This window comes from Mobula hypostoma, chromosome 3, assembly GCF_963921235.1.
Source record: "Mobula hypostoma chromosome 3, sMobHyp1.1, whole genome shotgun sequence".
NCBI classification, from domain to species: Eukaryota; Metazoa; Chordata; class Chondrichthyes; order Myliobatiformes; family Myliobatidae; genus Mobula; species Mobula hypostoma.
The window spans coordinates 190,270,650-190,287,736 of record NC_086099.1 but is presented as its reverse complement, the minus strand read 5'-3'; the positions used below and the strand labels follow the sequence as shown (position 1 = coordinate 190,287,736).

Here is a 17,087-nt window from a genome sequence, read left to right as displayed (position 1 = left end):
GCTTCCAACTATTAGAACTAAACGTCTGCATTATGTGACTGGATGTAACAACTCCTGGAGAAATGAAAACGCATGGCAATCAAACTCACATCTGACTTTGAAGAGGGTTCAGAGAAGATTCACAAGAATGATTCCAGGAATTGAAGGATTACCATATGAGGAATGTCTGGCAGCTCTTGGGCTATATTCCCTAGAGTTCAGGAGAATGACGGGGGATCTCATAGAAATATTCCGAATTTTAAAAGGTCTGAACAGATTAGATATGGCAAAGTTATTTCCCGTGGTAGGGAAGTCTAGGACAAGAGGGCACGACTTCAGGATTGAAAGACGTCCATTTAGAACAGAGATGCGGAGAAATTACTTTAGTCAGAGGGCGGTAAATCTGTGGAATTTGTTGCCACAAGCAACAAGTCATTGGGTGCATTTAAGAAAGAGATAGATAGGTTCTTGATTAGCCAGGGCATCAAGGAGTATGGGGAGAAGGCAGGGGAGTGGGGATAAGTGGAAGAATTGGATCAGCCCATGATTGAATGGTGGAGCAGACTCGATGGGCCAAATGGCCTACTTCTGCTCCTATATCTTATGGTCTTATCTGACAACCTAAAGCTAAAAGTAAGTATGGTAGCACAAAGTAACATCATAATCTATTCAGGTTATTCCAAAAGACCTGAGAGTCACAGACTCAGAAAAATACAGAATGGAAATAGGTCTTTCAGCCACCAAGTCCATATTGACCATTATGTGCCCATTCATACATCCTACATTAATCCCATTGTTGTTCTCTCCACTTTCATCAACCACACCCCCCCCCACCCACCAAGATTTTATCACTCACTCACGTATGCATTTAGGGCATTTTATAGTGCCAGTAAACCTCCCAACCCACAAACCTTTGAAATGCGGAAAGAAACTGGATGCCTCAGAGGAAGCACACAGTCACAGGGAGAAGGTGTGAACTCCAAATAGAAAGTACTCATGGTAAGGACTGAACTTGTCTCTTTTGTGCTGATACAATAGGTCTTTCTATTAGCTGTACCAGTGTACTTCCACAAAATCTGATGGTGTCGATACCAAAATATCCTGAAATATGGAAATGTCAGGTTGACTGCATATGGAAGAAGTAAAAAGTGCCATAGCTTAGCCTAGCCTCAGTCAGGGGTCTCACAGAGGAATGAGTGCTCAAGTTGAGCTAAGAAAGACGTGAGGATCCACAGCTGATCTCATTACCTCAGTGAAGCATGAGATTTAAGAAATAATGATGAGAATTTAAAGCAAAATGCTGTTCAAATAAATAATCAAATTGGCTTAACTTAAATCTAACTTCTGTTTGGCTGAAGTGGTTGTAAGCTTTAAGAATTTGAATATCACACTAAAATTGACCCTAAATAAAGCAGAATAGATTATCCATGCAGACTATAACATGAGTTGAAATAGAAGTGATTAAGGATTACAGTCACTAAACCTACGAGCTTCATTATGGTGAAAAGGATGACATAAGTGGACTGTCCTAGACTCAAAAGATGTGAATCAGATCAAGAGGGACCTACTCCAAGTCTGGAAAAAGTGCCAGCATTAGCAAAGGCTACAGTTTTCAGCATTCTTGAAGTGAAGAACATGTATGGAATGTAAAGCTTAATATGGAGTTTTTAATACATCAGCTGGATGAAGCCATTTCTGATATCTACATATATAAAATCATGAGGGCCATAAACAAAGACAGTGTGCTCAGCCCTTTCCCCAGGGATGAGAAATGAAGAGCTAGAGGACATAAGTTTAAGCTGGGCACGCAGAGGTGTTGGGGGTTAGGGACGGGTGAGGAGGGATTTAATAGGAGCTTGAGGGACAACCTTTTCATCAGAGGGTGGTCAGTATATAGAATGAGCTGCCAGTGGAAGTGGTTGAGGCAGGTACGTTATCAACATTTAAAAGCTTCTTAGGCAGATACTAGGTAGGAAAGGTTTAGAGGGATATTGGGCTATATATGGGCAAGTGGGACCAGAATGGATAGGAATCTTGGTTGGCAAACATACCTGGGCCGAAGGGCTTGTTTCCACACTGTGGGATTCTATGACTCCATCTACTTTTATCTTTAGGGTACACCAGAATGTGGTTTCTAGCAGATATGGCTTACAGGATGTGAGGGGTAGGTATTACAGATGGTGACATTCAAGTCCATGGAATGGATGACAGGAGATTTACAACAGTGTTTGTTACTGATGTTGGAAACTTTTCGTTATGAAGAATGAATGCATGTGCTGTGTTTCTTTTTTGTCTGGAAGGAAGAGCTAGCTCAAAGGGGAGACTCAGCTGAGATGTATAAAGTTACAAAAGACCTAGACAATTAAGTAGGAAGGATTTATTTCCCTTAGAAGAAGGGTAAAAAATGAGGGTTTTAAATGTAGTATTTTTCTTGGAAGTAAAGAGGAAGAATGAGAACAAATGTTTTTGGCAAGGCTGGTAGCAGTTTGGATCTCAGTGCCTGAAAGAGAGGAGAGATGTCAAACTGTGGCATGAATGAATAGAGATCTGCATTGTTAGAGGATCTATTACTCTATAACTTTTCTCTAACACTTCCAAACAGGCTCAAGTACATACTAGAGCATCAAAAATATATGTATATTATCGGTGACCAGTTGTTTTCTGTGGGGATTGATTCGGGACCAGTACTTTTTGAGATTTCAGTTACCTCCAACCCGATGGCATGAACATCAATTTCTTGAACTTCTGGTAATGCCCCCTCCCTCTAACTTCCCATTCCCTTTTCCCTCTCTCACCTTATCTCTTTACCTGCCCATCACCTCCCTCTGGTACTGCTCCCCCTTTTTTTCTTCCATGACCTATTAGATTCCCCTTTCTCCAGCCCTATACCTTCTTCCCCAATCAACTTCCCAGCTCTTTACTTCACCCTTTCCCCCACCACCTACTAACTCTGACTCCTTATCTTTTTTTCTCCAGACTTGATGAAGGGTCTCAGCCCAAAACATCAACCGTACTCTTTTCCATAGATGCTGCCTGGTCTGCTGAGTTCCTCCAGCATTTTGTGTGTGTTGCTTGGATTTCAGGCATCTGCAGATTTTCTCTTGTTTGAGCTTTTTATAAATATCTTGCATGAGGAAGTGGGAGGGTAAGTTAGTAAGTTTGCAGATGATGCAGCGGTTAGTAGTGTTGTGGATAGTGTAGAAGGTTGTCTTACAGTCAGACATTGATAGGATGCATATCTGGGTTGAGAAGCAGTAGGTGGAGTTTCTCCCAGAAAAGTGTGAAGTGATTTACTTTGGAAGGTCGAACTTGAAGGCAGAATCCCGGGTTAATGACAGGATTCTTAACAGTGTGAAGGAACAGAAGGATCTTGGGATCCACATCCATAGATCCCTCAAAGTTGCAGCAGTAGTTAAGAAGGCGTATGGTGCATTGGCCTTCATTGGTTGGGGAATTGAGTTCCAGAACCGTGAGGTTATTTGCAGGTCTATAAAGTTCTGTTTGGACTATACTTGGGAGCATTCTGTTCAGTTCTGATTGCCTCATTATAGGAAGGATGTGGAAACTTTAGAAGGTTGCAGAGGAGATTTACCAGAATGCTGCCTGGATTAGAGAGCACATCTAATGAAGGTAGGTTGGGCAAGCTAGGGCTTTTATCTTTGCAGTGAAAGAGGATGAGAAGTCACTTGATAGAGGTATATAAGATCAGATTCATAGATTGAGTAGATAGCTGGAGTCTATTTCCCAGAGCAGAAATGGTTAATACAAGAGGACATCACTTTAACATGTTTGGAGGAAAGCATAGCGGGGGATGTCAGAGGTAGATTTTTTACACAGAGAGTGATGGGTGCATGGAACGTGTTGCCAGGGATGATGGCAGAGGAAGATACATTAGAGGCATTCAAGAGTCTCTCAGATAGGTGCATGGATGAAAGAAAAATGGAGGGCTAGGTAAGAGGGTAGGTTAAAAGATTCTCACAACATCATGGGCCAAAGGGCCTGCACTGGTTCTTCGTTCTATGAAAATTTTTAAAAACTACAGAAGCTGTAATTCTGAAATAAAACAGAAGCTGTTTGGAATACTCAGTAAGCCAGCCAGCATCTATGGAAAGAGAAACAGAGTTACAGATTTAGGTTGAGAATTCTTGGCTTGAATTTACGGTACCACATCATTCAAGGTGTTTTAAGTACATCTTTGGTGAAATGTAGTATCCTCACCAATTCCTGGAAAGATCATATTGGTTTTAAATAAAAAGGGAACATCAGGGATTTATCTGAGAATCTAGGAGTCCACATGTCAGAAGCAGACAGAAGCCCAGTGTAAAAAGCATAATAAGTGCATCAAGCCTAACTACCACTCCTGCCCCAGTTTTGGCAAAATCTCTGGGTCAGATATCCCAGAATCTTTTGAACTAGAGGGAATGCTGATTAGTGTTGATCCAAGGCACCACCAAAGCATATTCTGAAAAGAAAACACATTTTGATCTCTCAGCAGCTGATGGCCTAAGGTTTAGCAGTTTAGACCACAGATTTGAGAGTTACAATGTTATTAAGAAACATATTCTGGGAGTAATAACAGAGATTGTAGAGCATCCAAAACTGAACAAAATAATCTAACTGATCTACCAGATGTTTTATTTTGAATTCAGTATTACTTTTATAAAAAACAGAATCACATCTATTTTATTATCCCCTTTGAAGCTCCAAAGGACAGTCTCTGATCACGGGGAAGACGTAGTTTGAAACTGTGCATTTTACTGTGCTTACAGTGTGGACTACAGACCTCAATGGATAAGCAAAGTAATTTAGTTTAAATAATTTAAATTTGATCTGTGCAGTTTCCTTAAGAGCAGAGAATGCTTTGCAACCTAAATAGGGAAAAGGAGAGAAAAATCCCTTAAAAGTCTGCCAGTAAAGGGGTGCTGTTTAATTTTCTTTGAGCCAGAACAGTATGTTCTGGCATACGTTTGTGAAGATGATATCTGGAGAAAATAATAGAGCTGCCCTCTTCAATAAAGATAGTCTGGACGTGTTGCTGGAGGAGGTTCAATAGGTCTTCAACATTGCCAAGCAGATATACTTGGGTCAGAAACAATAGCTCCAGGTCTAACTTCTTGAGCAGCAAATGCCAGAGGTGCACCATTTTTTCACTTTGCATGACCACCTCTTCCTCCTCAAAATCAGTAACAGCTTTTGGCAAGCCTGCTGGAATGCAATGGAGATTGGCAGCTTTTGACAACAACATTGCTGTGACTAGTGGTCTGTGCAACATGAGCCCTCTCTTACAAAATTTCAGTAGCAAACAACATAGAAAGATCTATTGCAGAAGCAAAAATGTGGTGCGGTAAATCAAAAGAAAGCAACAGAAAACAATTTTCCAGCTGGAGCTCAGCAGGAATGACAGATCAGGCATGCAGATCTGAGACTGTTGGTCTAGTTCCAGTACGTAGCATAGTTTTATTGTATTTACGGCTGACTTCTGTGCAGTTTTGCAAGCCGATCCTAAATGGCAGTGCTAGTGTAAGTACACTTGAATGGCAAAATGTAGACAGGTCTCAATTCTATAGAACTAGCTTGTTTACAAAATTACGCCTGCATGAAGTGGATGTGTGCAGTGAAAATACAAATGGTGGAAATAGTTAACTCTAGGTAAGTAAATTTAAAAATGAAGCACACAAATAAAGTTGTGACAGTGAAACTCAGTGAGTGCTTGAATGTTCAAATAATATCTCAGTTTAATTGATATCATTCGTCACGGCTGAGAGGGCAATGGAGTAATACCTAGCAAGCAACAGTAGAGAGAAAAAGTATCCAAGATGCAGTATGAAATGGAAGACTGCCTGGCCCCATTTATTAATTTGAAATAAAATGGCATTGGGTCAAGTGATTTCCTATGCTGCTCCATGGAATCATCATTGTGTACTATCACAGTAGCATGCCCACAATGAAATTGAGCCATATTTCATGCTGCGGAATATTGGTTGCAGATGCCAGTTTGTTCCTGAGCCAAACTCGTGTAGACCAATCTCTCTGCATAAGGAGTGTTCACAGTTATGTAGGTGTGCCAAAACCTGCAAACATGGTAGATGGCTTCATAACAGCTGTAGTTAATGTAAGAGCTAGGTTTTACTTTGAAGACCTCTCTTGGGTGGTATCATTACAAGTTACATGTTGAATGATTTAAAAAATCATCTAATTAAAAATGATAACAAGCTCATAATGGTTTTAATTGCACAAATAAACAACACATTGAATAATAAAAGAGGGGTGACATTGCTTCAGTGTTGAAGGTGATCTCTGTTTCCTTACTGGGAGTAGTACCAGAGGATTGTGGCATCGGATTGGGGATCCATCGATGTGTTCAGGCTCCTGAAACCATCGCTCAGTGGGAGGAGGTTGACTGTTGCGGGGTTGTCGTATTGAGATGGAGAATAGGAACAGAGTGGCAAGCAGATGGTCAATGATTTCATGCTGCCTCTGGATCGTGTGCTTGTGTTGACGGATGAGGCAAGCAGACTCTGTGGGCCTAATGCTGGTTCACCCATCCTGTCAAGAAATGTAGAGGAGGATTGACCCAAAAGCAGAGCAGCAATGGACCATAACTTTTAATTATTGGAACAATGTCCCAATGCTTATGTTCTCTTCCCGTCCTGTGAAGGCAACCATGCTGTTTGTCTTCTTCACTACTCTGTGTTGCCACTTTCAGGGAACTAACAGCTTGAACATCAGGCCCCTCTGTTCATCAACATTCTTCAGTGCTTTACCATAACCCACCATCACAACAAATTATCAGAGCATTTACTTCTAATTAAATGCTTTTATCTTTTTGTAAGCCTTAATGAGTGTGTTAAAATATTTCTACTTCCACGCACAGCAGAAAATCAGAGACACAAAAGACTGCAGGTGCTGGGAAAATAAAACACACAAAGCACTGATGAAACACAGAGATACATGCTGTGTCTATGGAGAGAAATGTATTGGGTCCAGAATGGTTGCAGCTGAATATGTTGCATGCCCATTTCCCTCCATAGATGCTGCCTGGTCCATTGTATTCTTCCCGCAGTTTGTGATTTAACAGAAAATGAGATTCACTTTTTCTAGAGCAGGAAGTAGAATTTCAGCTTGCTGAACTTTAAGTCCAGGAGAAGCAGTACTGAAAAACATTTTCTTTCCATACAGCAACTTTAGGAACAGCGAGGCCTTATTTAAATAATCATTTCATAACTTTGGATGGGTGATGCAATCGGGCTCTCATCGCATAATGGTGGCTGAATCCATAATAACAGAAGCATGGAGTGTATTTTAAAGGTTTTACAAGATATGGTAATTATTTGGTCAGTAATGGGTGCAATAAACACATTAATTTAAATGAAAATCAATGTTTAAATTTATTTTGGATTAATTACATCTAACAACAGAAATTAATTGCCAGCCTTAATTGTAAACATGACTTATTTGTGTTTGGAAAATATCTTGGGGGCTCAAAATAAAATTTGAATTCAATGTGACAAACTAAAAAAACCAGCAAGAAAAAAAATCTAGGAATGTACAAAATGGGATGAAACTCTTATTGATTGTGCAACAGAACCTGTTAAATGAAGTGTACTCCCCAGTGCATTTCAGGCAACAGCTGATGCCGCCGAGTAAACTGTCCTCTTCATCACTTGGGTGAAAATTTAAGGTGTATATAAGTGAAATTTTATTTGAAATAAATATTGAATGATGTGTGTAATCTCTGATAGATTATCACTGTGTTGAAAAAAATTATGGAAAAGTACATTTTCCCGCCAACAGGATAATCGAATCTCTAGATGGAGTTCGGTTACTATGGTCTTTGCTCAAAAAACCTAATCCAGATATTCAATCAAGTGCAGCATGGGCAATCTGTCCATGTATAGAAAATGCCAAGGTAAGTTCTTGCTAGTTTTAATGTTCTTAGTGGCAGGAAATTATTTATAAAATGTTTGCATTTATTTTGAGTTAATGTTACCCATGTGCTAAAAAAACATATTGTAAGGGGTAATATATTCAGATTCTTATTAAGTCAAGGTACAGAAAATCAGATTTAAGCTGGTTTATGGGAACTGGCAGCCAGAAATGCTCCACCGGTTGTAAACCCACTGAGGTTGACAGTTCTAACCAGTATGTTACAAGTCCAAGTATTATTGGTAAGTGAACACTGATATTCATTGTGTCCTGTTCCTCTGACTTTTATAAACTCTTTCACGTGTTTGAGCTGCAGTGCACACCCTGTTAGTGATTTTTAAAGTTTAAATAAATACTTATTTTGAATCTTAAGTAAACTATCACTTCTATGCACTAGAGGTATTATAACCAATAGAATAAACTATACTCAGCAGATTATAAGGAAGGGAAACACTTTATTTTCAAATATACCAATGGTAGCTAAATTATAATGACAATGAGTTTAAGCAATGGAAAACTTAACTCAGCAGTATTAGAAACAGCTAATGTTGCACTAAATATGTGATAATAATTAGAATTTAATCATGCCTGTAGATCATAATTATTGTTTTAATCTTGGCTAATAATGGCTACATTTGTTCATTTATCCATATACAAGTTAATTTTATTTATTATTTACAATTTAAACAATATCTAAAGAACTCAAACTAATACAATCTATACAGTAACATTGATTTTTTTTGTTTTTGCATAAAAGCCAAAATATTGTGTTGATAAGGGAATATACTCCATTTCAAGGGAAAAATAATGGAGTGTCGTATCTAAGTAAAATCTCTAGACTAGAACTCCAAAACATAACCATCACCATCTTCTTTTGCAAATGCAAAATGATTTAAATTTTCTTAGCAGCACATATCCTAATCTCATAATTTCAGAAGTGTATTTTCAAATTTTTATTTTAATTAATTGTCTTATTTAAATGATTAAATGGTCAAGTCAGATTGGAGAAACATGCCAATAGCCAATATTCAACTAAAAGTTTATTTCATCCAAGACTTCATCCAAAATTTTTGACCCATTATGAATTTTTTGTTAATTCTTTGACCTTTGTGTATTTTATCCTTCTGAATAATGATAGCATAAACTCGTTTACATTTGACTTTAATGTGATGTATTGCATAGGTTCATTAGAAAGATTTTGTAATGGGATACTCAGCTATACAATGAAAATGGTAGAATTTGAAATTTTAACCTCACTGAAGGTTATAAGGAAAAGTTTGCTTAAGAATAAGATTTTATTAGTTTGGAAATCTCCAGCACATAATAAATTAATTAACATTCCATATAAAGATCAGAATATACCAGTAAACCTGATCATTAGAGCAGAAATTTACAATGTATCATAACTATACTGTCACTTATTCTTTGGAGTACTCTTCTGTTTTGTGATGTCTGCGAAGAGTAAGAATTTCAGATTGTATATTGTATACATTCTCTAATATTAAATGGAACTATTGTTCAGTACTGTTTCATACATGTACCATTAATGTTTTCAACATTAATTATGTTCTCATAATAAGGTTGAGAATAACAATGAAATCTGAAGTTTTGCTGTGGTGAGGAAGCCTTCATTAAACTTCCCAAACAAGTGATTAAATATGTATTAATATCATACTTTGGAAAAGGCAATTCTAGATTGGGTGTTGTGTAATGAACCAGATTTGATTCAGGAGCTTAAAGTAAAGGAACCCACAGGAGTCAGTGATCATAATTTGATAGGTGGGGTACCTGGCCAAGTACTGAAGACCTGTGCTGATCAACTGGCTGGAGGGTTCACTTAGATCTTTAACCCCTTGCTTCAGCAGTCTGACGTACCTATCTGCTTCAAGCAGGCTTCAGTTATTCCAGTGCATAAGAAGAACGTGCTGACCTACCTCAATGACTGTCCAGTAGCACTTATATCCACAGTGATGAAACATATCAACTGAGATGAGACTTGGAACCATTCCAATTTACGTACCAGAGCAACAGGTCAAGGGCAGATGTCATCTCATTGGCTCTTCACTCAACCCTGGAACATCTGGACAGCAAAGATGCATACAACAGGAAGCTTTTTATTGACTACAGCATTGTATTTAATAATATCATCCCTCAACACTAATCAATAATTCAAAGCCTTGGCCTCAATACCTCCTTCTACAATTGGATCCTCAATTTCCAAACTTGCAGACCCCTGTCAGTTTTGTTTGGCAACAACATCTCCTCCACAATCTCCATTTGCACAGGTGTATCACAAGGCTGTGCGCTTAGCCCCCTGCTCCATTTGCTTTACACTTATGACTGTGCGACTAAGTGCAACTCCAAAGTCACATTCAAGTTTGCTGACAACACAATTATCTTAGGCCAAATCAAGGGTGGTGGTGATGAATCAGCATGTAGGAGGGAGACTGAAAATCTGGTTGAGTGGCGCCATAGCAACAACCTCTTACTCAATGTCATCAAGACTAATAAGCCAGTCCTCATCGGAGGATCACAAGTGGAGATGGTCAGTAGCTTTAAATTCCTTGGTGTTATCATTTTGGAGCACCTGTACTGGGCCCAGTATATAAGTGCAATTACAAAGAAAACACAGCGGTACCTCTACTTCCTGAGGAGTTTGCAAAGATTTGGCACGACACCTGATACTTTGACAAACTTCCGTAGATGAGTGGTGGAGAGTATATTGACTGGCTGCATCACAGCCTGTTACGGAAACAACAATGCCCTTGAATGGAAAGTCATATAAAAAGTAGTGGATACAGCCCATTGCATCATTGGTCTAGCTCTCCCCCACTATTGAGCACATCTACATGGAGTATTGTCACAGATTAGCAGCATCCATCGTCAGGGACTCTCCACCGCCCAGGCAAAGCTCTCTTGTCATTGCTGCCATCAGGAAGAAGGTTCAAAGTTCAAAAAGCACAAAGAAAAATTTATTATCAAAGTCCATGCATCACCACATATAATGCTGAGATTCTTTTTTCCTGCGGGCATACTTAGCAAATCTATAGAACAGTAACTATAAACAGGATTTGTAAACTATAAACATCAGGAACTGTAAACTGTGCAAATGCAGGTAATAAATAAATAGCAATAAATAATGAGCAAGAAATAACAAGGTAAAAGAGTTCTTAAATGCATATAGTATCTCCTTTTGTTCAAGAGACTGATGGTTGAGGGGTAATAGCTGTTCTTGAACCTGGTGGTGCGAGTCCTGAGGCACTTGTACCTTTTACCTGATGGCGGCAGCGAGAAAAGAGCACGGCCTGGGTGGTGAGGATCCTTGATAATTGGTACTACTTTCCTACGACAACGTTTCATGTCAATGTGCTCAAAGGTTGGGAGGGTTTTACCCGTGACGTACTGGGTTGAATTCACTACCTTTTGTAGGGTTTTCTGCTTAGAGGCATTGGTGTTCCAAGCCAGGCTGTAATGCAGCCAATGAGCACACCTTACATCACATATCTATAGAAGTTTGCCAAGGTGTTTGATGACATGCCAAATGTCGACAGACTCCTAAGGAAGTAGAGGCGGTGTTGTGCTTTCTTTGCAATTATATTTATATGATGGGTCCGGGGCAGGTCCTCTGAGATAGTGACACCCAGGAATTTGAAGTTGCTGGTCCTCTCCATCTCTGATCCTCCAATGAATAGTGGATTATGGACCTCTGGTTTCCCTCTTCTCTAGTCTACTATCAAGTCCTTGGTTTTATTGACATTAAGAGAGAGGTTGTTATTACACCACTCTGCCAACTTTTCCATCTCCCTCTTGTACAGGAGCCTCATGACTCACACCACTAGGCTGAGGAACAATTATTATCCCTCAATCATCAGGCTCTTGAACCAAAGGCGATAATTTCACTCAACTTCACTTCCCCCATCATTGAAATGTTTCCACAACCAATGAACTGACTTTCATGGACTCTTCATCTTATGTTCTTGGTACTTATCGTTTATTTATTTATTATTATTATTATTTCTTCTTTTTGCATTTGCCCAGTTTATTGTCTTCTGCATTCTGGTTGAACTCTCTAGGAGGGCGATCTTTCATTGATTTTATTATGGTTACTTTTCTATTATGGATTTATTGGGCATGCCCATAAGAAAACGAATCTCAAGGTTGTATATGGTGACATATATGTACTTCGATAATAAATTTACTTTCGACTTTAAACTTTGAACTTTATGATCTCTAGTATTTGATCATGTAACCTTTCCACGGTTCCTATCATTTCATATGCTTCTGTCAGGTTGTTCCTCAGTCTCTGATGCTGGATATGGAGTGCGAAGCTGAACAAGAGCAAGTAAGCCTGCCTCAGTAGGCTCCTTTAAAATGGAAAAAAAATGGTTGCTCCAGGTGCAATCAATGACAGACATTTTCAAAACAACTAGAACTAAATTTCTCAGGCAAAGCTGGTTGCACAGGGAATGAGAAGGGAATTGATGTTATCCCATGCACGACTGAGACAGAAATTGATAAATTACAACTGGAAATATACTGTCAAATGACTGGTGTGTTGTGATTTGACCAAAGAATGCCACAAGTATATTCTATTCTGGAAATGCAAAATGTTCATATACTTAATGCTTAACAGTGTGTGGCATGTGTTTTTAGGCCATCCTATTTTTCCATGTTCATAGCAAAGAACATAATTTCATATTTTTCTTAATTATACTCCATCTCCATCTTCTTGCTAACTTGTTTTGCCTGTGTCTGACCTAGCTTTATATCATTTGCAAATCTGTCTAGGTTACTTTTTGCCTTTTTATTTAAGTCATTAATGAAAATGGAGAATAAATGAAGATCCAGTACTGGCTCTTCACCAACCAAAACAACAGTCTGCCAAACTAAACAGAGCTCCTTCATTCCTACTGTTTTGTGTACTTCACTAGTCTATGAACAAGGGGATATCGAATGCCTCAGTAGCTTAGCAGTTAGCATGATGCTATTACAGCTCAGGACGTCAGAGTTCAGTTCTGAACATCATCTGTAAGAAGGCTGTACACCCTCCTCATAGAATGCATGGGTTTTTTCCAGGTGCTCTGATTTCTTCACACAGTCCAAAGACATACCAGTTGGTAGGTTAATTGGTCATTGAAAGTGTCCTGTGATTAGGCGAGGGTTGAATCAGGAAGGGGTGGGGTTGGGGGGAGGTTGCTGGGCAGTGTGACGTGAAGGGCCAAAGGGGCTATTTAGCACTCTATCTCAAGAATAATAATAGATACAAAATAAGAGGCTGGTCACTGGGATGCAGAGAAATTTCTTCTCTCAGAGGGTAGTGATTCTCTGGAACCTCTGAGATCGATTTATTTATTTCTCTATCTATCTGACTATTTATTAATCATATGTACATCGAAAGATACAGTGAAACGCTTTGTTCGCATTAACAACCAATACAAACTAAGGACGTTCCAGGAGCAGCCTACAAGTGCCACCACACACTCCAGTACCAACATAGAATGTCCACAATATTCAACCAAACAAATACAGCAACAACAAAACAAAGGAACAACAGCAAACAAGACCCTTTGCCGCTATCCTGTGAAGGGAGGGGCATGGCTTATTCTGCTCGTTGAAAGCTACTTCTCTCATGAATGGTTAGTTCAGAAGAGAAACTGCAGCTGCTTTTCCCATTAGTTAGCCGCCTGGAGTCTAGTTTCAAATATCCCAGGTATAAAATAACACGTGGAAGAGGCTTGCTCCCTTTCCCTTTGTTTAAGCCAAGCAGTGCACATAACCATTGGGAAGGTATGCTCTGCACGCTTATGGCGAAGTATGTTTGCTGAATGTATCTTTCTTGAATATTTAACTTTTTAGTTTCTGTAACTTGGGGAACGTGAATGTTTGATCAAATTTTTACTGTTCGTAAATAAATGATTAACATACTTATTTGCAGTCAGTGTTTTCTGTCTCACTCATCAAACCAGTCAGCTTGCAGCCATCCACCCACTTACGCTCACAGATAGGCCTCCAACTCCAAGGCAGGCTGCCTCCAGGTCTCTGACCTCCAGTCCTTGACCCCAGACTCTCAGACTCGTGGACATCCGACCTCCAGTCTCCAACCCGAACTCCAACCCAAGACTTCCACCTTTGGGCCTCGATCTCCAGACTCGCTGACTTCGATCTTTGATATTCGTGTTTTAACCTCTGGACTCACAGGATTTTGACCTATGGCTTGAACCTATTTACTTGCATAGACCTCTGATCCCGGGATTCACCAACCTGGGGGATTGATGGCCAAACAGACTTCCAGCCCCAGGACTTGCTGAACTAGGGGGGTTACTGGCCCTCATTCTCGCAGCCTGCTGACCTTGGTCTTCATCCTTAGTGCCTGCCAACCCAAACTGCATCCTTGAGGATCGCAGACCTTCGAGCACGGAGTGCTACAGCCTGGAACCTGTTGCCTACTCCTGACTCTTCACTTACTACCCCTGACCTCTAAATCTCCTTCATCCCAGTCCCTAAACCCTAACCTGATCCCTAACTCCCTGCACTGTCTGCAAAATTATTCATGAAACCTACAAAACAACTAAGTCTTAGCCACAACCTCAATGGACATCGCAGCTCAGCACCATCTAAAAATATTGAAGTTGGAGATAGATAAACAGTTGAAAGTTCAAGGAACTGAGGGTTATGGGGAACTGGCAGAGAAGGGGAGTTAAGGACTGCATAAAATAGCCTTTACAAGCCTGGTGACTTGCGCCTTCTCCTATGTTGTATTTTTGTGTACTATTTTTGCTGATGAGTTATTGCCAACTCCTTTTGCTACATTTCACACCCTTTCATTATTTCCATTTGGCAGCTCCTGAGGTCCAAATCTCTGGAATTTCCCCTTAAACCTCTCCATTTCACTTTTGCTTCCTCCTCCTTCCACTTCTTAGAACTTGCTTCTTTAAACAGGTAGATGGTGATCTATTCACAAGTCTTCATATGTGATCAAATACTGGTCCCTGCAACTGTGAGGCAACCATGCTAGTGCCACCCACTCCTGATAACCCTTCTGTATTAATTAGCCAATCCTTCCATCCTTACAATGCATTTCCTGTACAAAATTTCTCTGTGCCATCGGCATTCCACAGCCAGGCAACTTCTGACCGTGGAGCCCTGAAATTCTCATTCCTTGACACGCCTTGTTATGCTTCCTCCTTTTGATTGATATTCTTCGGCTGCAGTGCGGAATATTCTCTATATTGTGTGCTAGGTAAGTCGAATAGCGTGGAATTTCACCTAAGATTCCTGATTCAGTTACTGAGAAATAGATTTGCTTTCATAGGATTCTCTGATTTTGAACATTCATGAAATTTCTCTAAACCTCTTCCTGCGTTGCATGTGTCCTTGGGTGCCTCAGTCCTGGCAATGGTGCAATTTGTTATTTCTTTTCCTTCGCACTTCATGAAAAAACCTGGTGCATCATGGAATATAGTGAATCATTCCTTTACCCCTCCTTGTTAAGCAAAGCATCCAAAGCTGCATCTAAATTTCATTGTGCCTGCAGTTGGCCCTGATTTAGCATGGTTTGCAATGGGCTTCACATAGTTTTGGAATGAACTCCAGCAGCCATTGGAGCCAAAGGGCAAATACCATGTTCAAGGAATCCAAAATTACGTAAAAATATTAATGCAATGAACACAGCATTGATGTTGACTGCACATTGCAAAACAAAGTGGGATCAGGAACTCAACATGTGAGATGGACCATGCCAAACTGGAGGAGATTGCTGTGTATAGCATGGTGAGTACCCACACCTCAAGATCTGCAGTGGTTCAAGAAGGCAGCTCAACAGAACTTTGTTAAGAACAACTAAGATATTGGCTGAGTCTGCAAAGCTTACATCTATCATATGAATATAAAAAATATATTGCTTGCACAAGATGATTCTAGTGCATGTTTCTGATACTATCCAGTTCCTCCCCCATATTTTTAAAATTCCAAGTAGGAAAATTAAAAATAAACTACCTGAGTGTATTATAGGGCAGATTTTTAATGCACATAACCAGAGTAACTCTTATGTCACTTTCAAGATGTTGGTTCATAAAATTAGTGGGCAGCTAATATAAGATGAAGTTTGTATTGCATAAAACATTAAGATTTCCATTTCAGTTTGTCACAGTTCTCTCAGACAGTTGTATAACAGTGTAGACAAACTGGCTACGGAAAGAATTTTGTGAAAGGAATCTATTCTAAAAGGACATTTTTGTTTTTCCTGTTGCTGCTCAATCAAATATTTATGAACATTACCTCACTGGTGCTCAAGGAAAATACATGGTGTTTTATATGCAAAAATTATGTGAGTTGCTAAATACAGGGAAAATAGCCTTGTAATACTTGTGCTTGACGGGGTGGAGATATGTTTCTACCAAAGGAGGTGTAAGGCTCCTAACCTCCACTAGCCTGCTGGTCATCCTTGGGCAAGGTGTAGCACCTGCTTAGCCCGCCCCCCCACCGATCAGGGTCACATGAAGCCATGGGAGCAGGTGGTGAATCATCATATGAACAGCTGGTGCATATCACAAGTCCTGGTTATGTGATCACTGATGCCAGGCAAACAATCTCTGAGGAGTATTGACACCGTCCAGAAGAAGGCAATGACAAACACTTCTGTAGAAAATTTGCCAAGAGCCATCATGGTCAAAACCATGATTGCTCACGTTATACGATATGACATAATGAATGAATGAATACTTCTACGTCATCAATTCAGCATTAAGTTCAACATTATATCTAATATTTTCAACTATTCATGAACAAAAGAAAAATAGTCATATAATTATTAGCAATTTTCTATAAAGATAGATCACCATATGTACCAGGATTCTCCCAATGTAGTTTTTAATTTAATCTACTGAACTTGAATAGGTATGGAAACAGTCATGAACTGTGAATCTTTTGGTCCTATGGATCTCTGTCTGATCACCTAGTTTTTGTGGGGTATAGCTATGACTCCACGCTCTGGCCCCAGAGGAATATATAGCAATGTAAGCAGATTTGCATCCATGTTTGACTGTTGGGAAGTTGGTAGTTATGTATAAGAAATTCATGGGATGAACTCTGAATATTCATCTATAAGTTGTTCTGCTCAAACCATTGCTTTTGGTTGACAAAGATTGAGAAGCTGAAGTCGGATATATCAGTATTACAGTGGT

The 17,087-nt window shown here is 39.6% G+C and overlaps 1 protein-coding gene across 1 annotated transcript in view; it reads left to right on the top strand.

Annotated features, from left to right (window-relative positions):
* odad2 (outer dynein arm docking complex subunit 2) overlaps positions 1 to 17,087 on the top strand; it is a 277,448-nt gene that overhangs the window by 204,622 nt on the left and 55,739 nt on the right. Inside the window, exon 17 of the mRNA XM_063042406.1 lies at positions 7,774 to 7,888. Coding sequence (XP_062898476.1) covers positions 7,774 to 7,888 — 115 coding nt within the window. The remainder of the gene's footprint in view (positions 1 to 7,773; positions 7,889 to 17,087) is intronic.